Source organism: Bos mutus, chromosome 8, assembly GCF_027580195.1.
Source record: "Bos mutus isolate GX-2022 chromosome 8, NWIPB_WYAK_1.1, whole genome shotgun sequence".
Lineage (NCBI taxonomy): Eukaryota > Metazoa > Chordata > Mammalia > Artiodactyla > Bovidae > Bos > Bos mutus.
Genome location: NC_091624.1, coordinates 84,827,375 through 84,850,330, shown reverse-complemented (window position 1 = coordinate 84,850,330; position 22,956 = coordinate 84,827,375). Strand labels below are relative to the sequence as shown.

Sequence of the window (22,956 nt, the reverse complement as noted above, 5' to 3'; positions counted from 1 at the left end):
GTGGTATCTCAATGCTATTTATTTTTAAGACATTTAATTGTGGTAAATACACATCATATAAAATTTACCATTTTAATCTTTTTTTCTCTTTTTGGCCCCACAGTGGCATGTGGAACATCCCCAATCAGGGATCAAACCTGTGCCCCCTGCAGTGGAAGCAGAGTCTTAACCATTGGACCACCAACGAAGTTAGTTCCCTTAATCATTTTTAAGTGTACAGTTCAGTGGCATTAAGTATCTTCACAGTGTTGCCCTACCATCACCAGTATTTATCTACGGAACTCTCTTCATCTTACAAAACTAAAACTCTGTATATATTAAACAGTAACTTCACGTTCCTGTCTCCCATAAGTCCCTGGCAACTACTACTCTATTTTCTATCTCCATGAGCTTGCTGCTGCTGCTGCTAAGTCGCTTCAGTCATGTCTGACTCTGTGCGACCCCATAGACGGCAGCCCACCAGGCTCCCCTGTCCCTGGGATTCTCCAGGCAAGAACACTGGAGTGGGTTGCCATTTCCTTTCCTTCTCCAGTGCATGAAAGTGAAAAGTGAAAGTGAAGTCGCTCAGTCGTGTCCGACTCTTCGAGACCCCATGGACCGCAGCCTACCAGGCTCCTCCACCCATGGGATTTTCCAGGCAAGAGTACTGGAATGGGTTGACATTGCCTTCTCCAATCTCCATGACTTTCAGTTCAGTTCAGTTTAGTCACTCAGTCGTGTCCAGCTTTTTGTGACCCCATGAACTGCAGCACGCCAGGCCTCCCTGTCCATCACCAACTCCCGGAGTTCACTCAAACTCATGTCCATTGAGTCAATGATGCCATCTAGCTATCTCATCCTCTGTCGTCCTCTTCTCCTCCTGCCCCCAATCCCTCCCAGCATCAGAGTCTTTTCCAGTGAGTCAACTCTTCCCATGAGGTGGCCAAAGTATTAGAGCTTTAGCATCATTCCTTCCAATGAACACCCAGGGCTGATCTCCTTTAGAATGGACTGGTTGGGTCTCTTTGCCGTCCAAGGGACTCTCAAGAGTCTTCTCCAACACCACAGTTCAAAAGCATCAATTCTTCGGCACTCAGCCTTCTTCACAGTGCAACTCTCACATCCATACATGACCCCTGGAAAAACCACAGCCTTGACTAGACGGACCTTTGTTGGCAAAGTAATGTCTCTGCTTTTCAATATGCTATCTAGGTTGGTCATAACTTTCCTTCCAAGCAGTAAGCGTCTTTTAATTTCATGGCTGCAGTCACCATCTGCAGTGATTTTGGAGCCCAGCAAAATAAAGTCTGACACTGTTTCCACTGTTTCCCCATCTACTTCCCATGAAGTGATGGGACCAGGTGCCATGATCTTCGTTTTCTGAATGTTGAGCTTTAAGCCAACTTTTTCACTCTCCTCTTTCACTTTCATCAAGCAGCTTTTGGTTCCTCTTCACTTTCTGCCATAAGGGTGGTGTCATCTGCATATCTGAGGTTATTGATATTTCTCCCGGCAATCTTGATTCCAGCTTGTGCTTCTTCCAGTCCAGCGTTTCTCATGATGTACTCTGAATATAAGTTAAATAAGCGGGGTGACAATATACAGCCTTGACGAACTCCTTTTCCTATTTGGAGCCATGAGTTTAGGTACCTTAAATAAGTGGAGTCATATAGTGTTTGTCATTTTACAACAAGCTTATTATAATTAGCAAAATGTCTTCAGGGTTCATCCACGTTGTAGCATGTGTTTGGTGTTGTTTTTGTTTATATTTCCCTAATGACTAATGATGTCCATGTGCTTATTGGTCATTTGTACATTTTCTTTGGAGAATTGTCTATTCAAATCCTTTTACCATCTATAATTTAATGACTATTTTAGACTAAAACTCACTTTTTGAATTGTTTGGAACACATCTTTAAGTACTTCCTCATTTTTTCCTTTTAGAATTTGTACAGTGAGGAGTATACTTAATCACAACCTTCAGGCTAATAGAGGCTCAGTAATAATTGCTGTTCATAATACCTGGAAGTCCTAATCTATCCTGATGTGCCTTCTGGCCTAATAAAAATGCTATGTTAATTAGAAATATAAATAATCTTAGTGTTTATGTGTTTTAATGTCTGATTCTTAAAATTAAGAAGTTATAGATTCTAATTAATTCAAATTCTTTCCTTTTATTTTTCATTTCAGTCCATCTTATACATTGCTGCTTGAATAATTTTCACCCATGTAAATCTGACCATGTCACTCTGCAGTTCAGAAGCTTCTCTAGCTCCCCAGTGCCAACCAAATTAAATATAATCTTCTCCTGTAATTCATATCTTTACATTTTTTGCTTTGACTGAAGAAATCAGCAAGAAATATATTTTACACTGTATAAAGGAAACATAAGCATATACATAAGCAAACACATACTTAAACAGAAAAAATCTTTCACAAAAATTTCCTACCCTTGCACCATATAGTGCTTTCTGATATGTTGAAAAAAAATCTTAAAATATATAATAAGACTCACTAAATTTATTTTCAAAACTAGAGTTTAGAAAACATGATTCTACAGCATGGCCAACCATGGCACAGTTTTTCAGTTTCGTAAAACTTACTCCAGTGATTTCCAAACCTAGTTTCACATTACAATCACTTGGAAAATTAAAACTTTTTTTATTAAAAAAAAAAAAACTAATTTATATCTTTATCCTTGAATGTTCTCACTCATAAGGTCTGGGGAGGAGCCCAGGAATTTGTGTTTTTATTAAAAGCTCCCTAGTGAATGCAGTTGTGTGGCCAGGTTTGACAATAACTGCTCTCACTACTTGCCTTTTCCTCATCCTGAACAAATACTTCATGCTTCCTGCACATTCTTTCTTTGCACATTTATTTTCCTCCACCTGGAAACCCCTCTGCCTGTGGACATCTTTCTATGTCCATCAAATACGACTTCCTAGTTATTTCTTGAACCAGAACAGTCTAAGTTCCCTAGACATCCCACAAGTCTAATTTGGGCTTTGTTGAAGACACTTCTCTTGCCCCACTTCACGGTGCATATTTTCCTACTACATTGTAAGCAATTGCATTACAATTACCTTTCTTTGGGAGGACAGTGGCTCCTCCAAGTCAGGATTTGATAAACTTACTTGAACTGGAGCTGAAATAGAACCTTTCATCCTGGGGCCAAGTTAGTTAGCAATGACTTTAAGAAACATGGGATGTTGCTATATTGGAAGAGCATAAAAAGGTGAATGTTAAGCCATTCTGCATGTGATGTTTAAGCCATCCGGCTTTTGCTTACCTCTTCCCCATCACTGTTGTTCATTACAATCTCCACAGGAAGACACAATGCTGCTGCTGCTAAGTCACTTCAGTGGTATCCGACTCCATAGATGGCAGCCCACCAGGCTCCCCCGCCCCTGGGATTCTCCAGGCAAGAACACTGGAGTGGGTTGCCATTTCCTTCTCCAATGCATGAAAGTGAAAAGTGAAAGTGAAGTCGCTCAGTCGTGTCTGACTCTTCGCCACCCCACGGACTGCAGCCCACCAGGCTCCTCCGTCCATGGGATTTTTCAGGCAAGAGTACTGGAGTGGGGTGCCATCGCCTTCTCCAGGAAGACACAATAACCAGGTCTGAATGCTCATATCTGAAATAGACTAAAACTCTCCCCATCTTACTTGATGTTAGATTCCCATGTAAGTTCCTAATCTCTGTGACCGGAGGTTTCCAGATCACGTCTCTGAGCTTGAAACAAACAAACAAAAAAACCCTAAGTGTTTTGTTCCCATCAGATTTGGCTGCGCGTGTTCAGAGCACCATCACAATATTATGTTTTCCATTTTGCATGGGTATGAATTAAAGAACAGAGAGGATTTGATTAGCTCAAGATCCCAGAATGACTGGCAATGATGGGAATAAAGACTTGCTCCCCAGATTCCTGGCCCAGTTCACTCTGCACCAAACCACAAGTATGTCGCCTTTTGGCTGATGAGACCACACAGTGTTCCTTGGAGGGGAACCCATTAGCTCGGGGAGGATGAAGGCACACAGGAAAGCTTCCAGAGAGCCGTTTGGAGAGTCAGAGTAAGGGCCAAAGGTGTCCTAGAAGTTTGAGTGCAAGCATTTCTGAATATGGTTTAGAAATCATGTGGTTAACAAATACATATTGGGGTACTGAGATATTTATGGGGTTGGCCAAAAAGTTTGTTCGGGTGTTTCCATAACCTCTTACCGAAAACCAAATGAACCTTTAGGCCAAACCAATATTTTAAATGTCAAGCTACTTTGCATTTATGGGAAATGTCTCATCTTGCATGTCCATATCTTACTCTGAGTGTAATGCAAACAAAATATGTCGCTACCATTTTTTTTAAAAGGATACTATCATTTGAATTTTTAGGAGATCCTCCAAATCTACAATGACAACAATGACAAAGCAAAGGTGGTGGTAGGGACCAAGTTCTAGAACTTGGGGTCAGCATTTGCACTGACTATAAATTCCAGCCTCCAGATAATTCTGGAAAGAGGGAAAATCACTGAGAATTCCTACCATGGTCCCCAAGTCCTATGTTTCCCCCAGTCCAACTGTGGATTCTCTGGTGGGTGAATCTTATCTCACCTGGAAGTACAAACATCTTTGGGACTTCACTAATTTACATAGAAGTGCCCAGCCTCTCACTCCAACTTTAACACCCTCAACACACACTATTTCCTTTCCCTCAGGACACACCAACCACACTAATCTTTAACTTCCTTCCTTACCTCAGGGACTTTGCAGGTATTGTTTTCTGTGCCTAAGGGGAGCTTCCCACTGATCTTTACAAGGTTTGTTATGATGCTAATCTCAGCAGAGTATCACCTCCTCAGAGAAAACTTGACCGTCCAATGTGACATTTTATTCCAAAGTCATCCACCCGCCAATACCCCACATATACTCACTCTGGATTACTGCGCCCTATTTTATTATCATTAAAGGATTTGTCACACTTTGAATTCACATTTGTTAACTTGTGTCTCTCCCATGAGATAGTAAGCTCAGGAAAAGTAGATGACTTTTTACCCTAGTCAGGGCTTTCTCTTCAGCACCTAGAGCAGTGCCTGGCAATCTAGTAAGTGCTAAATAGATATGTGTTGGGTAAATGAAATACCCATCAGTGATGTCACTTGGGGGAAATGCCACTTCAGCCCATGGATTGCTCTAAGAAATTGCCTAATAATGATCTTTGGAATGACTTCAGCAAGTGCATTAGGTAATATCCCCCGAATGCAGGCTGGCTGCATAGTAAACATTAGCCAGGCTTTCCAGTTCACCCAGGAATATGAACTTGGAGTTTGCATAAGCAGCGAGGTCAGCTTTCTACTGGACACTCTTCTATAAAGGATGGAGGGCAGGTGTCCTGGGCTTTGGGGAGCAGCTGGACCCTAGCACACTGTGCCTGCTGCAGGCAGCAGAAAAACTCTGATGAAAAGCAAAGGAAATTACAGTTGTTGGGACTTGTGGTCACAAGGGCATGTGTTGCATTTGCAAGGTCATCATGGGATAATTCAGGGTGTAGCTTGTACACATTCTGCTGCTGAAAGGGAGTTTTTTTTTTTTTTTTTTCCTACCACATCCGACACATGGTTTGCCAGAGGAAGGGCACGAGATCAGCGGCACTGATGAGCTGGCTTGGTGTTTTGAGGCCACAGCTCTACTAAACCAGTGACTCCCTCCTGACTCCTCCTAAGGAGCCAACAGAATTTATTCATTACTAAGTGCGAACAGCAATCACACAAAGCCACCAGACTGCTTTTGCCTGCTATGCCAAAAGGCGCTTCTCAAAAAAATAATCATAAAGAACAACACTGTCAATGCTTACTATACCGAAAATCTTTGGGATAGAAAATTTCTCTCTAAGCTAGAAATAAACACAAGTTTTATTTTTCCATTATTAGTATGAAAGTTGAAAGAGAATGAAAGACCAAAATATAAGGCTGCATTTGGAAAAGCACATGATGTATTAATACTTAATATGAATAGAGAAGATAGAGGGCCAAACAAATGATCAGTGCTCTTTGCTGGCTGGGAGTGCATATGAAGGCTATGTAACTAAGTGACTTGGATAACTAAGTCATTGGTGATATAAGGGTCAGAGGGCAGGAGACCATATGGTCAGTTAGTACACATGCCAGTTAGTGGACAAAACATTGACACAGGAACTGGTAGCTTGTGCTATAATCCTAGGTTTCCTTTCGGGGAATTGTGCTTTGTAGCCTTTGTAAAGTTAGTTAATCTCTAGAGTTTTAATTTCTTTATCTGTCAAATGGGAATGATAACTACCTCAAAGGGTTGTTGAGAAAATGAAATGAGACAGTCTGGGTAGAGTGCCCCGTAGGTATTCAGTGAATGTTAGTTCCTTTTTTTTTCTGATTCCCAGAAGATCCAGTAGCTCAGTTGCAGGTAAACAGGGCCATCTCTAGGTAAACTAGGTTTTAAATTCAACCTTTGGCCTTTTTACACCTTGCCAGAAGCCCTGCAGCATTCTAACCTCATCAACTTTATCAAAAGGGCCATCAGTCTCAATTTGATGACTGACGGACTCATGTATAGATTACTTATTGTGTTTTATCTGGCTACAAAACCAAACTGTGTTTGAAAGTGTATGACTTTGATTGTTAACTTAGGGAGAGATTCAGAGCATTGAACTAGATACTTGGCCTTTTTTTTTTTTTTTTTAGGCTAGACAAATTGAGCCACAATTCTATAGAAAGAAATAGCATTAGTCCAGCAAAATAATAAATGGCTTCACTTATATAAGGCAGATTAGAAGATAAGTGACTTAGGACATTTTACTCATAAGGGTAGGATAAGAATGAGGGCCTTAAAATTTAACTAATGAAGCACCTTTTAAATGTATTCTCAGGGCAAGTGCTAAACATTTATACATGAATAGAGCAAGAAGTATGGGGTACATAAAAAAATGAGATACATATTTTCTTGGTAGGAGAGAGGTGACTTGGCTTTATAACTACAGAGAACACAGGAGATGAGAAAGATTCCCAAGTGGGCACTGCTCAACACCGTTACATCACAATTATTCATATAACTCAGAAGAGGGCTTTAACTGCTTGAGATGACACAACAACACAAGCGAAGCAGCAAAACAGCATCCCATTAAAGTAAAAGTAAATGATCCAGTCCCAGTGTCCTGGTATCCAGATACAGCTGGAGTCAAAACTTTTTCTAAGTTCATGTAATGTTTGAGTCTGTGATGAGAGGAAGTGTAATTCCTAGAGAATATGTTTTTCATCTGAAATGATTTCATCTAAGAATTAGAACTTTGTTTTCATAAATTATTTCATTAAATATCTTTGTTCATGAACCTGTCAGTCTACCAAGATGCTGGGGAGTTGAGAAATGTGGGACCAGTAGGGTCTCTGACCTCCAAGAGTTTAGTTTCTAATGAAGGAGATAAGACAGACACATGTTAAACAATCACAGTTATATAACAGCCCGTGATTAGCTGATGAATCAATCACCCAGACTATACAGGTTGCAGGAGCTCAGGGGAGAGAGAGAAAGAGGTTCCATGCAGGAAGCAGCATATGATCAGATGCTTGAAGGACCAGTGCAACTTCAGGACTGGAATCTAGACCAGAGACGCAGTCTTTGCTTTCCCTTACATACTAGGTGTCCTTAGGCAAGATAATTAGAGATTCAGAGCTTCATTTTCATCTCATCCATCATGCCTAAATCTACAGTTTTGGGGAAGATTCAATAATATACAAAAAAAAAAAAAGAAAGAAAGAAAGAACATTTAGTAGGTACTCAGTAAATTTTAACTATAATCTTAAATGATCTTTATGTAGTTGTGTCTCTTTTTCTGAGCAGCTTCAAATGACCTTTAGAAGTTGGAATAAGTTGGCACAGACATGAAGTGGTAAAGAGCAAACAATACATCTGAATGAAAAATCAAAGAAAAATGTAAAAGTGAACATGCATGCTTTCTGGGAAGTCTATCCTACTAAAGCAGCAGGTTCATTGTGTAGATATGGTAAGCCATTCATTCATTCATTCAATATTGATTTATTGAACAACTGCTAGGCACCAGGTACAATTTGAAAGTTGAATAAAAGTGAACCTTGAAAAGCAAATATTATAATTTGACTTGACATGGTAGAAAACCGTGACAGGGTGAGATGAAGATTCATTTATTTTGCCACTTATTATGCAGGGGAAAGATGTGTAGTAAAACAGAATTGAAAAAGGCCAAGTCTGGCAGCAAATAGATTAGAATGGGTGTAGAAGGCTAATGTAAGGAATATAATTGAAAAACTGTCACAATAGTTAACCTGAAAGAATGGTGGTCACCTGAATGAAATAAAAATGGACGGGAATGGAAGGAACTTCCATGTGATTTAGTAAATGACTTGATTTGGGAAAGAAAGGCAAATAAAAACTGATTCAAAAATGAGTATACAGTTTGTCCTTAATTGAATAGAACAGAAAAGGCAGAAAAACTTATGTTGGGAAGAGTAATTTGGAAGGGTTATTGATGGTTTCAGTGTTGGGTTAAGTTCGAGCTGTATTTGTTAAACATTCAGTTAGCAAGATCCACTTGGACATTATAAACGAGGGACTCGATTTGTGGCAAACAGAATAGCTACAGAGATCAGGTTGCAGTCTATGCTTCAGATACTCCAGAAGAACATAATAAAAAGAAAGGAGAAAAACTGAGTTTTAACCTCCTGGGCAAATTTCACATTGTGTGTGGGGAGGAGTGAGTATGAAGGGGTGGAGAGGGCTCTGAGGAAGGAAAGAGACAGCACAGGAGAGTGGGGAAGAAATCACTAGAAGAGGTTTTTTTTTTTATTAGAAGAGTTTTGGAAAGAAGTTGATCAACAATATCAAATGCATCTGAGAGTCAAAGAGGATGAAGATTGGGATAAATGTTGCTGCAATTTATCCACAAAATGATTAATGGATAACTATAGAATAATGCAAAGCTTAAAAACAACTTCTAAGGTGAACAATTTTAGAATATTTTGGCATGACAAACAGATTTTCAAATTTCTGATATATTAATCTTCAGGGTCAGGAAGAAGAAATTGGGATTCCTGAGAGTTCCCCAAGTCACAAGTTATTCTGCATTTTTTATAACACTTCACTTATGTATTATTAACTAATAATGAGTGACCATAATCAAAAATAGTGAATCATTTTTCTATGATAGAGGTTTTCTTTAATTATGGTTTGTTACTATTATGAACCAATGTATTTGTGAGATTATATACTTAAGTAATACATAAAAACTAATTCCACCCGATAAGGTCATCTAATAGAAAGCATTAAAAAAGTGGGGGGGAAGATCATGAACAAAAATGCCAAAAGAAATTCACGAAAAATGTCAAGATCAAGTCACAAAATTTAATATTTAAAAGTTATCTTTGTTAAAATAAGAATTTAAAACTCAGAAAACATTAATTGCTTTATCTGACAGTCTTGATCTTTGTTTCATGATTAAGCTTACACTTGTAGAAAAATTTCCTTTGGTTTTGTGCTGATGTTGGTCAAATTGTTAATTATGAGTCTAAAAGCATGTTCAAGTTGAGCATTAGCATTTATGTCGTTTCACAGAAAGTCATTTTTCTCTTAATGATGAAAATATTTTGTCTGTCTTAATTTTGGATTTGCAAACTGAAATTGAGTTGCTTTTTTAAGTTCAGATTTTTTTTTCTCAGAACATTTTTTTTTTTCTCTTTGCATTTCTTGGGTTAATGCCTTTACGAAAAACTGGTCCATTGTTCGAGAAGGCAATGGGAACCCACTCCAGTACTCTTGCCTGGCAAATCCCATGGATGGAGGAGCCTGGTAGGCTGCGGTCCACGGGGTCTCGAAGAGTCAGACACAACTGAGCGACTTCCCTTTCACTTTTCACTTTCATGCATTGGAGAAGGAAATGGCAACCCACTCAAGCGTTCTTGCCTGGAGAATCCCAGGGGCGGGGGAGCCTGGTGGGCTGCTGTCTCTGGGGTTGCACAGAGTCAGACACAACTGAAGCGACTTAGCAGCAGCAGCATGGTCCATTGTGAATACCTTGGGTAGTATTTGAATAATGTATTATTCAGGATCTCCTAGCGAGGTTAATAGCACTGCACAAAATCACAGGTTGAAATGATCAATTTAAGGACTTATTTGGTTTCCAAAACATGTTGTCTCATGCATTCATTCAAATTAGTACATTGATTGTTCAGTGGACTGTAGCATGCCAGGCTTCTCTGTCCTTTACCTTCTCCCGGAACTTGCTCACACTCATGTCCATTGAGTCAGTGATGCCATCCAACCATCTTGTCTTCTGTGGTCCCTTTCTCCTCCTGCCTTCTATCTTCCCCAGTATCAGGGTCTTTTCTCATGAACTGGCTCTTTACATTAGGTGGCCAAGTATGGGAGATTCAGCTTCAGTATCCGTCCTTTCAATGAATATTCAGGACTGATTTCCTTTAAGATTGACTGGTTTGATCTCCTTGCAGTCTAAGGAACTGTAAAGAGTTTTCTCCAACACCACAGTTCAAAAGCATCAATTCTTTGCTGCTCAGCCTTCTTTATGGTCCAACTCTCACATCCATACATGACTACTGGAAAAACCATAGCTTTGACTAGACAGACCTTTGTTGGCAGAGTGATGTCTCTGCTTTTTAATATGTTGTGTAGGTTTGTCATAGCTTTCCTTCCAAAGAGCAAACATCTTTTAATTTCATGGCCACAATCACCATCCACACTGATTTTGGAGCCCAAGAAAATAAAGTTTACCACTGTTTCCACTGCTTCCCCATCTATATGGCATGAAGTGATGGGACTGGATGCCATCATCTTAGTTTTTTGAATGTTGTGTTTTAAGCCCTCATTTTCACTCTCCTCTTTCAGTTTCATCAAGAGGCTCTTTAGTTCCTCTTTGATTTCTGCCATAAGGGTGGTGTCATCTGCATATCTGAGGTTATTCATATTTCTCCTGGCAATCTTGATTCCAGCTTGTTATTCATCCAGCCCAGCATTTCTCATGATGTAATCTGCATATAAGTTAAGTAAGCGGGATGACAATATACAGCCTTGAAGCACTCCTTTTGCAATTTAGAACCAGTCTGTTGTTACATGTCCAGTTCTAACTGTTGCTTCTTGACCTGCTTAGAGGTTTCTCAGGAGGCAAGTAAGGTGGTCTGATATTCTCATCTTTTTGAGACTTTTCCACAGTTTGTTGTGATCCACACAGTCAAAGGCTTTAGCATATTCAATGAAGCAGATGTTTTTCTGGAATTTCCTTGCTTTTTCTATGATCCAATGGATGTTGGCCATTTGCTCTCTGGTTCCTTTGCCTTTTCTAAATCCAGCTTATACATCTGGAAGTTCTTGATTCACGTATTGTTGAAGCCTAGCTTGGAGAATTTTGAGCATTACTTTGCTAGTGTGTGAAATGAGTGCAGTTGTGTGGTAGTTTGAACATTCTTTGGCATTGCCCTTCTTTGGTACTGGAATGGAAACTGACCTTTTCCAGTTCTGTGGCCACTGCTGAGTTTTCCAAATTTGTTGTTCAATTGTTATAGAACAATTGTTATATATTTTTATTCTATAATAGTTATAATACTTCTACCAATTTCCAGACAAATTTTTATCAAGAGTTGGAAAAAATACACAAATTTGAAGGATGATAGGAAGGAATTCTGGCATGGAAACACAACAGAGGAATGCCACTTCTCTGTAACATTTAGGAAGCTTTGAGCTTCCCTGGTGGCTCAGATGGTAAAGAATCTGCCTGCAATGCAGGAGACACAGGTTCAGTCCCTGAGGTGGGAAGATCCCCTGGAGAAGGGAATGGCTTCCCTTCTGGAATACCCACTCCAGTATTCTTGCCTGAAGAATCCCATGGACAGAGGAGCCTGGCAAGTTACAGTCCATGGGGTCTCAATAGTGTTAGGCACGACTTTGCGACTTGTGGTTCAGTCTCTCAGTTGTGTTCAACTCTTTGCGACCCAATGGACTGCAGCACACCAGGCTTCCCTGTCCTTCAGCATCTCCCGGAGTTTGCTCAAACTTATGTCCATTGAGTTGGGGATGCCATCCAACCATGTCATTCTCCAGCTTTGCAACTGCTGCTGCTGCTGCTAAGTCGCTTCAGTTGTGTCCGACTCTGTGTGACCCCATAGACGGCAGCCCACCAGGCTCTACCATCCCTGGGGCTGTCCAGGCAAGAACACTGGAGTGGGTTGCCATTTCCTTCTCCAATGCATGAAAGTGAAAAGTGAAAGTGAAGTGGCTCAGTTGTGTCCAACTAGGAGGGACCCCATGGACTGCAGCCTACCAGGCTCCTCTGTCCATGGGATTTTCCAGGTAAGAGTACTGGAGTGGGTTGCCATTGCCTTCTCCATTATTTTTTGCTAGTATTTGTTATTTGGGTCTCCCCTCAACCTTCACTGGCCAGAACTAAGAAACATGTTCATCCTTAAACCAATCACAGCAAAGATGTAGTACAATTTGGTCTAACTTGAGATGTGGAAGAAGGGAAAATTCTTGTGTATGTGGGAAATTGCTTATTGATATTTGCTGTATCTGAAATTTAAATTCTGAAAACTTTTAAATAGTTCTTATTTAAAATAACAATAAAACCATCATTTGCTACTATACTGTGGTAGGCTGAATGAGGGCTGCTAATAACAATGAAGGCTCAGGTTTAGTCACTAGAAGTGAGTGAAGTTGCTCAGTCATGTCCAACTCTTTGAGACCCCATGGACTGTAGCCTACCAGGCTCCTCAGTCCATGGAATTTTCTAGGCAAGAGTACTGGAATGGGTTGCCATTTCCTTCTCCAGGTTATCTTCCCAACCCAGGGATCGAACCTGGGTCTCCCACATTGCAGGCAGACGCTTTACTGTCTGAACCACCAGGGAAGCCTTAGTCACCAGAACCTGTGAATAAACTATATGTGATTCGGGTAAAGGATGTTGAGGTTGGTAGATTATCCTGGATTATCTACATGGGCCCCATGCAGTCACAAGGGTAGTTACAAGTGAAAGTAGGAGACACTGTCAGCTTGATGTAGCTTGAGAAAAACATATCTGGCTATTATAGACTTTGAAAATGGAAGGGTTATGAGCCAAGGTGAATATGGGTGGTCTCTAGACACTGGGAAAGGGAATGGATTCTCCCCAAGGGCCTCCAGAAAGGAAGGTAGGCCTGCAGGTACATTGATTTTAGTGTAGTGAGACCCATTTTGAACTTCTGACTTCCAGAATTATAATTTGTGTTTTTTAAGCCACTCAATTTATGGTAACTTGTTACAGAAGCCACAGGAAATGAATATATATGTATATTTTGAAATAACAAAGAAATGTTTTCCAAAACAATAATGAGTGAGAAAATTAGCATTTATAATTTGGGGAATCTAATGCCTGATATAACAAAATGTAGGTGGATTTTTGCATCTGTTTCTACATTCAGTCTGTTGTGATGAGGTCACATTATTTCTGGAAACTGTACACTGATGGAAGAATGTGAGTAAGAATGGTAAATAATTTCTCAATATTACACAAAAAGTTTTGACCTCACGGCCCCCCTAAAACAGTCTTGGGGACCCACACAGGTGCAGGGAGTCAAAAGTTTTGCGCCATGCCCCGAAAGAATAAATATGGAAGTCTTTTTCCATGTTCCTTAAGTGAACTTGTCTGGCTTTAAGGTAGGTCATCATCAACACAGTGTAATGATTTTAACATTTCTTTCTTAAGAAATGGCAACCCACTCCGATTTTCTTGCTTGAAAAATTCCTTGGACAGAGGAACCTGGTGGGCTACAGTCCACAGGGTCGCAAAGAGCTGAACACAACTGAGCACTTACACAGACATTCAAACAGCATTTTCAAGTTTATTTTGTGCCTGGCACTATTTTATAAGTGAACAAGTGGACCCTTGCCCCAACAGAGCTTACACTTTAGCTGAAGAAAAATAATAAGCACAAAAAGAAGACAACTTCAGATATTGCTAAAGGATATAAGAGACCGAGTAATGGGAGAAAGAGTGAGTGGTATTTTGGGTGGTAGGCAAAGAGCTACTTTGCCTGAAGAGAAGTTCCAGCTGGGAGGTGACTAATAAGGAGCCATTGGAAAACAGTCAGGTAGAGAGGACAGCAGGGGCAAAGAACAAGGAGTTTGGCAAGGTAAAGGAAGAGAAAGAAAACCAGTGTGACTTCAGTGAAGTCCATGAGAGGAATGAAAAATGAGGTGGGGGGACACAGTTCAAAGAGTCAGGCAGGTGTAGATCAATGCGGTCTTGTAGGACACAAAAAGGATTTAGGGTTTTGTCTGAATGGCCATACAAACTCACTGGAGGAAATAAAGAGACTGGAAATTCTCTTATCCCGATTGCTTCTGTAAATTCCTCCACCTTCTCCAAGGGTTCCTCCTCAGCCCAACATATTCCCCATCTTTATAATGACTCTCCAGAAAGGCAACAGACCCCCAAATACACATATGTTGCCTCACATAAACTGTTTGTTTGCTAACATCAAAAACAGACAAATCTGGAACCAATTGGGAATGTAAATTACAGGTTGCTCAATGAGGAATAACTTCTGCCTATTGGCCAGTGTAGGTGCACAGCCAAAAAAGTACTGTGTGAATACAATGGTTTGGCAATTGATGGTCTGTCACTTGTCCAAAGCGGTAAGTGTGTGAATGGATTTGTATGGGTAATGACTCTGAAATTAGCAACTCGTTTTTCTCATCTCTCCATGATACCGGAAAACACATTTGAACTTGGCTCATTTCTAGAGAATTCTTGCGATGATCCTGAGTGGCTCAGAATGCACATTTGGTCATCATTAGCCCTCGTGTAATCAGTTTCTACAAACTATAGGATGATGTTACAGTTATGTTTATAGAATAAGAGAACACGCTCCACACCTTAACCAAATCATTTAAAGATGAGCCTTTTTAGATATGCATATATAAATATATATAGGTAGTCATTCGCTATCTAGTCTATACTTTGATTTTTACTATAGTGAGCGAAGTAATCTTCTGATTCCCACTAGAAACCTCCAGATGAACCATGTGCTTAAAACTCCAAGGAATTTAATCTATAATATTGTAGGAGTGTCCACCAGACACTTTTCCACGATAAGAGAATTCACAGAAGCAGAAATGACTTCAAACCTGTTCTGAAAGGGCCTAGAAACCATGAGGAATTTGGACCCAATCAGAACACAGAACTGCAGGTGCTGGTGGCCCCACTGTTAAAAAGTTGGATCCATGTGAATAATAAGCCTAATCACATTTTCAGAACTGCTGTGGCTACTTGGGCTACCTGGTCTCTCTCGTCAGCCACGGCTCCTGAAAATTTCAATTATTGCGAAAATATATTAAACTTAAGAGCAGGCTGTGCATCAAAGAAAATAAAACTTCTTCGTAATCCAAGGCTGTGTATTTCCAAAGGAATTTGATTCTGACCTCTGAAGGCAATGGGGGCAGTCTCTCCCTCTACTTCGGGGAAGAGAAAAAGAAAGGAGGAATGATTTTCTCTTTTTAGTAGTAACCGGTAACCAGACCTGTTGTTCTGCCAAGCAAGCGTTCGCCTTCGCCGATTCTGATTGCCAAGTGCTCAGGGAGTGGATGCTCCAAACCTGTGCCTGCCTTCCTCCCGTCAGATAAGCAGAAAGTTTGCTCAGGCTATGATAAATCTGCACAACGCGGAGATGTTTTTGGCACAAAATGTACGTTAGGAAGATGACGGTGATTAAACACCGCCCCCCGCCCCCCATTCTTGCGGCCGGGGAGTGTGTTTTGCCTGCATTTAAGAAATGTCCTTCAGCGGCAGGCGTGTGCGCGCTGAGCCTGCAGCCAGCGTTTTTGTATCTCCAGGGCAGGGTGACTCGGGACGGCTGAGTGTCACCCAAAGATGTGACCGGTCTTCCCCCCGCGGGCATCCGCGGAGGCGGCAGCCTCGTTCCTCTCCCCCGGCGTCTCCAGCCAGAGGCCCGAGGCCCAGACCACGCGAAAGGGAAGGAAGCCCTAGCCGCAAGCCGGCGTCTGGGCCGGCACAAAACACGCCGCCACCAAAAAACTTTTTTCCATCAGCCGCGCGAAACTTGTGCCCTTTTCGCCCGGCACGTTCTCGTTCCAAGTTGCTGGCCCCCTGGGGTTTCCTCCGCTTCCCTCGCCTGCCCCCCGGGGGGCATGCGGGGACCGGGGGCTGATCCCCGAGCGGGACAGCTCGGCGGGCACGGAGGAGGAGGGGAGGGGAAGGGGAGACGAGGAGAGGGCGGCGGCGGCTCGGGAGGAGGAACTGGTCAAAGGGGACCCTGACGGGCGAGTGCCCGAAAAGGAAAGCGACGGCACGGTTTGCTGCAGTCGGAATAAAGTTCGCGCCCTTTCCTCGGCGTTTCGCAGCCTCCCCTCGGCTCGCCCCCACTCCTTTTTGACAGCTGGGCGCTAGCGGCCACCTCCACCTCGACGCCCGCAACCCCCGGGGGGGCGCCAAAGTTGTTTTTCCATCCCCAGAAAGAGCAGGGGGGGAAAAAAAGTAACAAGGGCGGGGGGGCGGGGGGGCGTGTAGAAATATACATACTCCTGCACCAACCCGGTAGAAATCGGCGGACAAACAACTAAACTAACCTACTTTTATTCTGCAAAAGGGAAGCAACATTGTAGTCAACGACAGTTTTGCAGAGAGAGGAGAAACTTGTGGGTCTTGAAGGTCCGTCCGAGGTCACCTCGCCGTTTACCCCCCACCCCCCCCCAGCAGCCCCCATCCTGGCACAGTCCGTTCCTTTTTTTTTTTTTTTCCTGTCCCGACGAGGCAGGGGAACTCAGCAGGCTCCGACTTGGGGAGCCACTGCGACCCTGGGCGCGGGTGTAAATCAGTCACCTGAGCGCAGAGGGGCCGCGGCGAGGGCGCGCGCTGGCGGGCGGGCGGGCGGGGAGAGGCGGAGGCGGCGAGAGCGGCGGCCCGGAGGAAATCGGGAGGGGGAGGGAAAGAAAGGCCGAGACAGAAGGAGCGTGAGGCGGCCGAGGGGCTGGTCCAGGCGCGGCCGCTAAGAGGAGACCAAGAGGCGGGGGCTGCACTTGACAACCAGCATGCGGAGATGGTAAGAAGTTTCCACCCTCCTTTCCTTTTTATTCTAGACTTCCGAAGAAAGGAGCCCCGCGCCCGCGCGCCTCGGGGGCCGCTCGGGGGCCGTGTTTTCCACCAGTCCTGCGGCGGGAGGTAGAAGGGAGGGCGGGCAGGAAAGGGGAGCCCCTAGTCCACCCCGCTCCCGAAATCACCCATCAACTTGGCCCGAGTGTTGGAAGAGAGCTCCAGGTGGGAGGGCGGGTGTGCGCGCGGGCTCCGGGGGTTCGAGAAGGTCGCCCCTCTCGCGGCCCGCGAGCAAGGTGAGCGGCAGGCGAGCGGACGGCTCCAGGGAGTTGGGACGGGCCGGGAGGAAGGCGGGGGCTGATGGAGCGCTGGAAGGAGCTCGGGGCGGAGAGGCACGCCGTTTGGACCCACGGTAACTTTTAAAACTTGCCCGCGGGTGCGGGACCGGCGGCTGGGCGTGGGCGCCTGGGCGCGCTGGTGCGCCGCGCGGGGAGGACACCGCCGCCCGGTCCCTGGCACCTCTGCTTTTCCCCTCTCCTCGCCCTCCTGTTCGTGAACCCTCCCTTTGTAAATGAAGAAAATGTAGGAAGTGCTCCTGGAGGTTTTCTGAAGAATGTGCAAAAGGCTCGGCAGCAAAATCAACCTTAGAGAGACAGCGATTTGGAAGTGCAATTCGACACTAGCCGATTCTTGTTACTTACACATTGACTGCAGGGTGGCATTTGGGGCCCGGAGAGGGGGCAGGAGAAAAAAAGGAAAAAACCAAACACCTAACCCTAGGTGAAATTCTCTGTAAAGTGAGGCTGAGATAAAAAAAAAAAAGTTCCAAGTCCAAGTGGTGGAAATGGGGAGGCTTGCGAAGCGAGATTTCAGCACAGCCCCTCCGCCCGAAGCGGCTTCTCTGCAGCGAGGCAGCGGGCAATTAACTCGCCGGGTGCTGAGCGCTCTGTCCGCTTTCGGGGAAGTGATTTGTTAGAGATGGGGCTGGACCACTCCCTTCCTTTTAGTTTGCCCCCACCCTTTGCTGCTGTTGTTGCCCCCTCTTGGGAATCTGATATACCGTGTTCCGCATGTAGATGGACTATGTAAGAGAAAGGGAGATAGCGGGTTGGCATTTTTTTCTCTTCCCTTCCCCCTAATGTGACATCTCTTGTTTCACTGATCAAAGTCACAACTGGAGTGTAGGACATGCGACTGTCAAATGCAGGCACCAAAAAAAAAAAAAAAAAAAAAAAAGAAAAGAAAAAAAAAGTAGCGTGAGCCCAAGTCTGTGGTTACAGTAACGCTGACAGAAATTAAAGTGGTTTTGAAAGCAGCGTGCGATTTACGGTGGTTCCCATTTACCCTAGAGTCAAGCTGTTGTAAAACTGATGTACAAAAGACATCATAAAATAATCCTGTGTACCCAGGATTAAAGTGGCAGAAAGTGGCCTGTTTTATTGTTTTTTATGTACTTAGTGGAGGGTTGCAATGGTTGGAACCTGTATTTAAGTGGAGGTGTCAAAACAAAATATTAAGTGTATCTATTTAGCACTTGAGGGTTTTTCTTACAGCGGCATTTTACCCAAGAACACTGTAAAAGACAGTTGTAGGTATTATTTTCTTTTCCCTTGCCCCCTAGCCTACATACTATTTGTCCACACATATATTCCCAAATACTAGTCACTTTGAACAGTGGTTAAGCACATTTGTCACCCGCTGCTTTGTATTCTGCAGTTTCAGATATTACTGTGCACACACATACATTATTTAAGTGGTGGAATTTATTTTGGTGTAGTGTGTGTGATCTGAGGACTTACTCGAGTCATGAGACCCTGTGCAAGTTAATAGAATCACCCCCACCCCCTCAAGAAAATCCCTTGTGAACTTTCATAGGGTATCTGTGTTTTATGTTACATTTGTAGCTGCTTTATTTAAACCGTTCAGCCTTAATGAAGCTCTTGAAGCTTTCTGTTCCCAGAGAGCAGAGTATTTAAAATCCAGATTGCTAATCACTTTACCAAAGTACAGGAGTAGCTTCACCTGAGGGAAGCAATACTGAGCCTGGACGTGAACTCTATTTGAGTATCCTGTGAGAAAAGTCTCAAACTGTCTTTTCCACCCCAGAGAATATTAAGTTCGCTGTTGTTTGCATGTAAGGCTTTGAAAAAGAACCAACCCCCGAGTGATTTTAAAAAATAAATAGAAAGAAAAATATTAATGGCATTCATACCTTCCCAATACCTGATTTTTTTCTTCCCCCTGAAATGTAAGATACCTGTCAGGCAGGGATATGTGATTACAGAAAGCAGCAGACAAAAGCAGAGGTGACTACTGCTATATTAAAATGTAAGTGTTACAGTTTGAATTTTCATGTGAGAGTTTTTTGAGTTCAGTGCTTTACATAACATTTTGTCCTAATCTTGCTTGCTGTCAGGGATGTTTCATGGTTGTGCAATTGCTGCAGTCAAGAATGCCAATTTGCATTCCAGGAGTGTCATTTGATTACTTTTATCTGCACAGCTCCAAGACCGGCCCAGACCTCTCGTTTCATCTTGCCATGTCACGAGTCAATGCTGTGTCGTCTTTTCAAAAATCTGCCTGATTTAGACAAGAAAGAAAAGTACTTTCATGTTGCAGCCGCAGTCCCCTGCTAACTTGTCAGCAGCAGGATATGATTCACTTGGGCCCAGAAGAATGGAACAGAGAGGCGGGTTAGGCGGTTCAATAAAGCCCACGGACAGGTAGTGTGTGACGTCCCCAGAGAGCCACAGTTAATGAAGAACAGGTCTGCTTAGTTCTCCACACGCTGACCTGGTGCTGTCCCCACAGTTTTCTCATTTGATCTTTCCCAGCAAATTGATCTTTTCTTGTATTTTTTTGCCTTCCAAGTTAGTCCTTGTGGGACTGAAATTAGCAGAGCAACTTAAGTTGGATAATACAGCTGTTCAGAAAAGAAGAAATTGGACACTGGCTCAAAAAGAGGTGGGGTGGTGGAGGGAGCTTTTCTTTTTGTTATTGTTTCTGGGAATATTTCTTATATTAAGGGAGCCCCAAATAGGTGATGACTTGAAGGTAGTGTTTCCCTTTATTTTTAATTTTAGAGTTAAGGTTCCACACCATTTTAAATGTTCCTTGAGTATTTGAAAGATAATCCTAATGAGTAGGATTTAGCATTTTTTCATATTCACTTGTTTGAAATGATGTGCTAGTCGACTTTGTGTCTTTTATGGCTATTGTAAGGTAGACTAAATATCAATGGCATACTTGGGCTGTATTATTTATATTCTTCTGTATCACGACAGATCCAAGTTATCCAGGGCTGAATGGCATAAAAGATTAAACAATAAAAATTATTAACAGTGTTGTGTATAAATGTTATGGTACATGGACATGTTTTCTATAAATTACCACCAGCCTCTTTTATATGAACACCACAAACACACTATTAATAAAATATTAAAAAAAAATTTTCAAAATCCTGAATTTAAGTGTACGTTCTTAGAACTGAGACCAGATTACAAGTTCGAATTTCTGTAGATGGCTATTCTTGCATGTCCTTATTTTTTTTATTAAACTTAATTTTAGCAAGTGAGTAAATCTAAGGTTGGGAATGTATACATCCTTTAAACAGGTTAAAGTTTCACTTATAGAATTTTGTATATAAAGCTTAGGTTGGAAACAAGGAATAGATTCTTAACTCGTTGCGGACTTGAGGAGCACTGCTTTCTGAATTCCTCTGCAGCTGGTCTCATTTACCATCTACATCCTTACAAGAAACAGTTGAAAAACGTTTCTTGTGAAAGGGAGGCAGCCTCCTCAGGTCTTTCCTGTTGGATGGGAATTACATAGGATCATTGGATCATTGGTTAGTAAACTCCTCACTGAAGAGCTAGAGGGAGCCTCATGATTTTATTAGATATACTTAAGGTTTTTTAAAAAAATCACTCTAGCAATCAGAATGTTGTAGGAAAAGAGTAGATAATGAGTACTGGCTTAGTATTTAGGCTTGGAGATGCTATTGTAGTTTCTCTTTTTTTTTAAGCTGTGATAGAAGCAGCAGAACTTTCTACAAGAACAGTCAAAATAGAATTTTCAGGGTTCTCGCTTTCAGATGGTCTGAAGATCAAGCAAAGTACATTCACAGATATTTTAAATCTGTTTTGGTTTGCTAAGAACTGCTTGTAGCTTTGTCAACTGATGGAGGTCTGTTAAAGAGGCCAACTTCAAAGTTCTATTTATTGGAACTTCCTGTCAAATCACTGAGGAGGGGATACCTTCTTTCTGTTCACTCCGGACAACCTCCTGTCTTTTTGAAGTAGTTTGATGCAGAACTGCCCTACTCTGGAGAGAAAACTCCTTTCAGATAAATACTTCACAATATAAGCATAAATAGCAAACCATTTATAAAGCTGATGTATCAGAGATCAATAAATTAGTTAAATTTAAAGAAATAGAACTTAAGTGGTATTAAATTCAATATTATCTAATTTCACATTTATCACTAAAATTTGTGATACATTTACTTTAAATGGTCATTGATCATAATTTCAGTTTAATATTTATATGCTAGTTTTTAGTAGCGTTACTTTGCACAAACTTATTTACCATTTAAGTAAATAGTATAATCCGGTGAGATAAACTACCCAGATTGGTCTTTTTTTAATCTCCAGCACAGTAGCTCTCATTATGTTGCTAGCCAATAAAAGCCTTTATTTGTTGCTTATTAGAACCCTCAGTACACGCAAGAGTTCAGCTATAATTTAATTTGGCTGTTCAAAGAGGCTCCCTTGTTTTAAAACATGTTTTCAGTACGCTTTTATAATTTATTGAGAACCTATATTCTAACTTGGGTATATGCATAGGAACACTTTTACAGATATATCATGTTCTAACATTTGGCCATAGCAAAGTCATACATTTTTCCCCTTTAAAAATAAATCTGTATCTAACAATGTCAATTTCTTTTTCTTTTACTTTATTTTTACCTTGATGTTCTGGAGCATTTTTTTTCAGTAATTTGAATAGCTTTGTTATGATTATTTATAATCAATTCCCCATGGAACATAACCTTCCCTTAGGGTGTAGTGAGTAGAGCACTGAAAAAAAGTTAATTCCATTATTGAGAATTCTAGTTGGGGACATTTCACTATTGTAGTCATTTGGAATTACAACAAAGTTTACCTTGTACTTCACACATTACTAGGGTGATAAATTCAGTTTTCTTTACAAGAACCTGCTGGGAAGTTTTGCAGAGAGTGGAAGGTGGCTTGAGTGTTTCGGTTGATATCATTTGTAGCAAACCACTGAAGACTAGAACTTGACTATAGAACTCTAAAATAAGTATCAGGAATTCTTCTGCAAGGAAGGCAGAATGTGGAGCTGCTAAATGAGTCACTGCATGTATATCTTAGCAGTGGGAATCACATCAAGCCAGCCCTCCAGATACAGTATTTAATAGTTGTCAAAATGTACAGTATTGTTTTGGAACTTGTGGTTCACGAGTTCATAGTCTCTTGCTTTTTTGTGTTCAGTACAAAGATGTAACAGCCCACACAAAACATTTTTCTCTTATTATGACCTTACATTTGCCAAAGTGCCCCATGCTGAAATTCCTTTTCAGTATCTTTTTTTTTTTTTTTTCAGTCCAAAGCCAGACGTGTACCCAGACACAAAAGCCTCTGTGTATAGCAAGCTGTTTTAAATATTGTGACTCGACGATGTGCTGTCCTTTCTCTGCTTGAGCCAAGGATCTCTGCTCAGTGTCTGTGGATTACCAAGCTCCTTCTTTATTGTACCTCTTGTCAACCATTCCTATTCATTTAACCTTTCATTAGTGTCTGTGCAGCTTCACTGTCTGGAAAGGCAAGGAAAACCCGAAAGGCCCCACTGCCACAGTTATTAGATTTCTCG

The 22,956-nt window shown here is 41.9% G+C and overlaps 1 protein-coding gene across 8 annotated transcripts in view; it reads left to right on the top strand.

Annotated features, from left to right (window-relative positions):
* The first annotated feature begins 16,932 nt into the window (after positions 1-16,932).
* The window catches only part of BNC2 (basonuclin zinc finger protein 2), a 485,586-nt gene continuing 479,562 nt past the window's right edge, over positions 16,933-22,956 (top strand). For all 8 annotated transcript variants that reach the window (XR_011465180.1, XM_070375936.1, XM_070375932.1 and 5 more), the window contains exon 1: positions 16,933-17,074. Coding sequence is in view for 2 of the 8 variants with exons in the window: in XM_070375936.1 (XP_070232037.1) it covers positions 17,072-17,074 (3 nt within the window). In the remaining 6 variants the exon portion in view is untranslated. The remainder of the gene's footprint in view (positions 17,075-22,956) is intronic.